A 4,996-nucleotide genomic window follows, 5' to 3' on the forward strand; every position below is an offset into this window, starting at 1 on the left:
TTTTATGATAATTCTTAGACCAGAGCTCCATATAAAACCACGCACACACACACACACACACACACACACACACACACACACACACACACTACACACACATACACACACACACGCATACACACACACACGCACACACACACAGGCTGTCCGAATGATAGATTGAATGTTCTTAGGAAGTTGTATCAATCAATCCACATCAATAAGACCTGTGTTATTGTTAACACCAACAATAACAGTAATAATAATAATAATAATAATAATTGCAAGGATAACTTCGCAAATATTAACAGTAACATCAGCGGTAATGGTGGTAGTAGTAATAATAATATTAACAATAATAATAATAATAATAATAATAATAATAATAATAATAATAATAATAATGACGTCATTTTTAATATAATTGATGAAAGTGACGGCGTTAAAAATACCGTTAGTAACTCTATCAATATTTTTACTACTACTACTACCACTACTGCTACTATCACTACTTCTTCTGCTGCTGCTACTACTACTACTACTGCCTCTGCTGCTGCTGTTACTACTACGATTACTGCCTCTGCTAGTCATCATTATAATGGTTATGGGAACGATCGTAATAGTTTCAAGAAAAACAACACTAACAATAATAATAACAATAACAACAACAACAACAACAATAATCATAATAATAATAATCATAATAATAATAATAATAATAGCAACGGTAACAATGTAAATGAAGGAATTAGCATAAACAATGGGAATTCGTAGACCTTGTCGACGATGATGATGATGATTACGAGACGACGACGATGATGATGATGATGATGATGCCGTGATGATGATGATGTCATGATGATGTCATGATAACGTTGTGATGATGATCTTGTTATAGACTCTTAATAGTTGTTATAGATTCAATGTTAATAATTCTTTTCCTTTGGACTATTTTATCAAAATGAACGAAACGATTTTGTAGACTTTAAATTTAAATTCTCAAACGTAATAACAAGAAGACGGTAATGATGACGATGATAAGGACGACAGATGATGACGTAGAGGATGGCGGCTCGACGCTCTCTCCATGACAATGCCTCGAGAAACATTAAAGTCAATAAATGTACACATGAAGGATTATTGACGACTGAGCAAGCTAACAAAAATTCATACACGCGCACGGAAACCATGACGCAAATGATGACGTAGACGTGGTGATGACGATGATGATGATGATGATAATGATGATGGTGATGACGACGATGATGATGATGACAACGATGATGATGATGATGATGATGCTTGTAGTGATAATGATGCCAATGATGACGATGATGATGATGAGGACAATGAGGATAATTATGAATGTAAATAGCAACATAAATATTAATAAGTACAGGTCGCGGTAGAAAAAAATATTATCATCATCATCATTGTTATCTTTTTACTACTACTACTACAACTTTTAGCTCTAGTAATTATAATTGTAATAATAGTAGTAGTAGTGATAGCAGTAGTATTAGTAGTAGTATTAGTATTAGTAGTAGTAGTAGTAGTAGTAGTAGTAGTAGTAGTAGTGGTAGTGGTAGTAGTTGAAGCAGTAGTAGTAGTAATGATAGTAACAGAAAAAATAGTAGTAGTTGAATCAGTAGTAGTAGTAGAAGCAGCACTAAAATATGTAACTAACAGATCAATAGCATAGTATTATTAGTATTTTTTAAATTTTACTGTACGTGAAGGATGACGTCATAAATAGCGATTACAAATTAAAAGTACACTGACGTAGATGTGGCTGGCGGGATGGGTAGTGGCTCGAATTTGTATAGCGCTAACTTTTGAGGAGGAAAAAAAATTCTCTCTGACGTACGTAAATTGCCTCACACCTTATGAATACGTGATGATTAATTTGACAAATATTGGTAATAATAATAACAATAAATAATAATAATAAATAATAATAATAAATAATAATAATAATCAAAAGCAGCTAAAAATCTCAATAAGAGCTATCCTTCGTTATGTTTAGTTGCACTGTCGTAAATGTTTTTTTTAGTCTAGTTCTTTGCTATGTTGTTAAATGGAGCGTTATTGTTGTTGCTGTTGCTGCTGCTGTTGTTGTTGTTGCAATGTTATTTTGATGTTATTGATGTAATTTGTAGTTATTGTTATTGTCGTTGTATCAATGTTATTCATGTGTGTTTGTGGATGCGTTTGCATGAATGTTTGCATGTGTATGTGTACGTATGTATTGTGCATGTGTGAGCGTGTGTACGTGTATATGTCTGTTGCAGTTTTTATTATAATTAATTAATCGTAGAATGTTGTATGTGCGTGCAGGGTGTTTTGTATGCAACATTTGCCTGTTGTATCTTTTCATTTCCAGTGTGGGAAATATTTGGTTACGGAGCCCTGGCTAGCTGTTCCTGCTTTGTATTTATTGGGGTGATATAGTTGGAATGTTTTTGAGTGTGTGTGTGTGTTTGTTCGTGGGTGCAAAAGTGTGTATGTGTGTTTGTTTTGTATGTATTATTATTATTATTACTATCAAAAGATTTATCTACCACTACCACATACAGACAAACACAAACATAGTGGCCGAGCGCGGTTGTGTGAGAATAAGACTCACCATCTCTGGTTTTGGTTGTCTGTATGTAATGTATGTGTGTGTGTTTGTACGTATGTATGTGTGTGTGTTTGTATGTAGGCATGTGTTTGTTTGTATGTGTGTTTGTATGTTTGCGTGTTGACCTTGTCAACATGTAAAGAACAGGTGGGGACCTGATGGGAGAGGCATTTGCACTGCTTGCCAACATAGCAAAAGTATCATTATGTGTCGTTGTTTTGTAGTAACAGAATGAAATTTTCTATAGAAGTGTGTGTGCTTGTGTGTGTGAGCGTTTGTGTGTATGTGTGTTTGTCTGTATGTTGTTTCCATATATTTGTTAATGTTTCGTTTTGTTTATACGTTTGAGAGGCATGGTGTATGTTTGTATACTTGTTAAAGTGTGTATTTATGTGCGTGTGTATACTAAAGTTTGTTCATAGTCAGGTATTCAAATTCCTCTGCGTGAAATTTTTCAAACTCTACGTGTAGTGACAGTGGCAGAGCGCGGATGTGTGAAAATAAGACTCACCATCTCTGGTTTTGGTTGTCTGTATGTCTGTGTCTGTGTGGGTGTGTGTGTAGATCTGTATGTGTGTGTATGTGTGCGAGTGGGATAGTTTCATGAGTTTTAAGGTCTTATGTTCCTTCATTCGTGTTCCTTTATTGTATACTTTTTGTAGAGTAAAGTGTGTGTTAGTGTGGTAAAGTATGGTTATGTGTAGCTCTGTGTGGTTCTGCGTGGTTATGTGTGGTTATGTGTGGTTAATTCTAGTAGATTGTTGTAATGTGTGCAATAAAGGTGCGTGTCGCTGCTGTGTTACTTGTTTAATGGCTGTTATAAACAATCTTTTATTTCTACAGATATATGCTCCTTATTCGAAGCACGAACTCGTTTTCTACAAATGATATCGGAACGAATGAATGAATGAATAAATGAATGAATGAATGAAAAACCGATAAATGAATGACTGGATGAATGGATGAATGACTGAAAGAGTAGAATGAATAAATGAATGAACGTTTTTTAACACATCTCACATTTTTTATTTTTTACACTTAACCTGCGCGCGTGTGTGTTTGTGTGTATGTGCGTGTGTGCGCGCGTGTGTATGTGTGTGTGTGCGTGTGTGTGTGTGCGTGTGCGTACAGCGTATTATTACCTGAAATTTTTCTCACTAGAAGCAATAGTAGTGGCAGTGGTAGTAACGATGCTTTCATGATCATAATGGTTGCACATTTTTACTAAGCAGTCACGAATTAAAATCTTAGCAGCAGTAGTAGTAGTAGCAGTAACAGTAGTAATAGTAGTAGTAGTAGTAGTAGCAGCAGCAGTAGCAGTAGTAGTAAAGGCAGAAGTAGTAATACTAGTAGTAGTAGTGGTAGTATTAGTAGTAGTGGTAGTAGTAGTAGTGGTAGTAGTAGTAGTAGTAGTAGTTGTTGTTGTTGTTGTTATTGTTGTTGTTATTGTTGTTGTTGTTGTTTTTGTTGTTGTATTAGTAGTAAGTATGTTTTTCTACATGAAACCAGTGCCTGGAATATTATTTTTCTTTTTTTTTTAAACTAGCAGGCATATCCATCCTTCCATGAAATGAAAAGTAATAGGATAGTCACAAAAAGCAGTAGAGCCATGAAAGAACTTCTTTCCGAAATAAAGACATAGAAACTTATAGCAGTAATTAGTATTTTACTCGAGAAAGATAGTGTTAATTAGTAACTCTTCCCCGTTAGTAAACTAGCTAGTGAGGAGATAATTTTTTAAAGTTGTAATGTAAATTTTTTGACGTGTTAATTGCTATGAGGATGATATCGTCAGCGAGTATAAAAAGTCACTGAGAAGAACATTTATGTGTATTTTTCCTTTGAAAAAATTTTAATTCAAGTATTTTTAGGGATTTTAAATGATAATTTAAATTCAAACAAACTAATATTCATAAAAAATTTATTTAGAATCTTAAAACATGTTAAAGTATGACAGTTTATATATATATATCTATCTATCAATTTTTCTATCTACATAATGATTTTATTCGAGTTTGATACTATTTTTGTGTATGCGATACGCCGATTGTATCGTTCAAACAAAAATGTATTTATTATCTGATACAATCTTTTGAACGTGATACAATGATTGTATCATAAACAATCGTTTGTACTTGATGCAATGATTGTAGTAAATACAATCCTTTGTATGTAGAGCAATGATTTGAATATGTAACAACTATCATTATTTGATGCAAAAATTAGTATCTGATACAATTTTTTGTATCTGATACAATCATTGTATATGATAAAACAAGCAAAGAATGAAACATTGCATGAAAATTAATCATACAAAAATGGAAAATAATCTCTAAAAATTATCTAAATATCGAAACGAAAGCTTTAAACAAATAAATAGAGAAACGATTGAAT

The 4,996-nt window shown here is 33.2% G+C and overlaps 1 protein-coding gene across 1 annotated transcript; it reads right to left on the reverse strand.

Moving 5' to 3' along the window:
* Nucleotides 1-2,352: 2,352 nt before the first annotated feature.
* Nucleotides 2,353-3,821, reverse strand: HELRODRAFT_169757 (hypothetical protein; the record flags this gene model as incomplete). Its single annotated transcript, XM_009015574.1, has 5 exons — nucleotides 2,353-2,402; nucleotides 2,606-2,610; nucleotides 2,728-2,843; nucleotides 3,114-3,168; nucleotides 3,745-3,821. The coding sequence occupies 5 exons, from the start codon at nucleotides 3,819-3,821 to the stop codon at nucleotides 2,353-2,355; spliced, it is 303 nt and encodes a 100-aa protein (XP_009013822.1).
* Between the last annotated feature and the right edge of the window lie 1,175 nt (nucleotides 3,822-4,996).

This window comes from Helobdella robusta (assembly GCF_000326865.2).
Source record: "Helobdella robusta unplaced genomic scaffold HELROscaffold_16, whole genome shotgun sequence".
NCBI lineage: Eukaryota > Metazoa > Annelida > Clitellata > Rhynchobdellida > Glossiphoniidae > Helobdella > Helobdella robusta.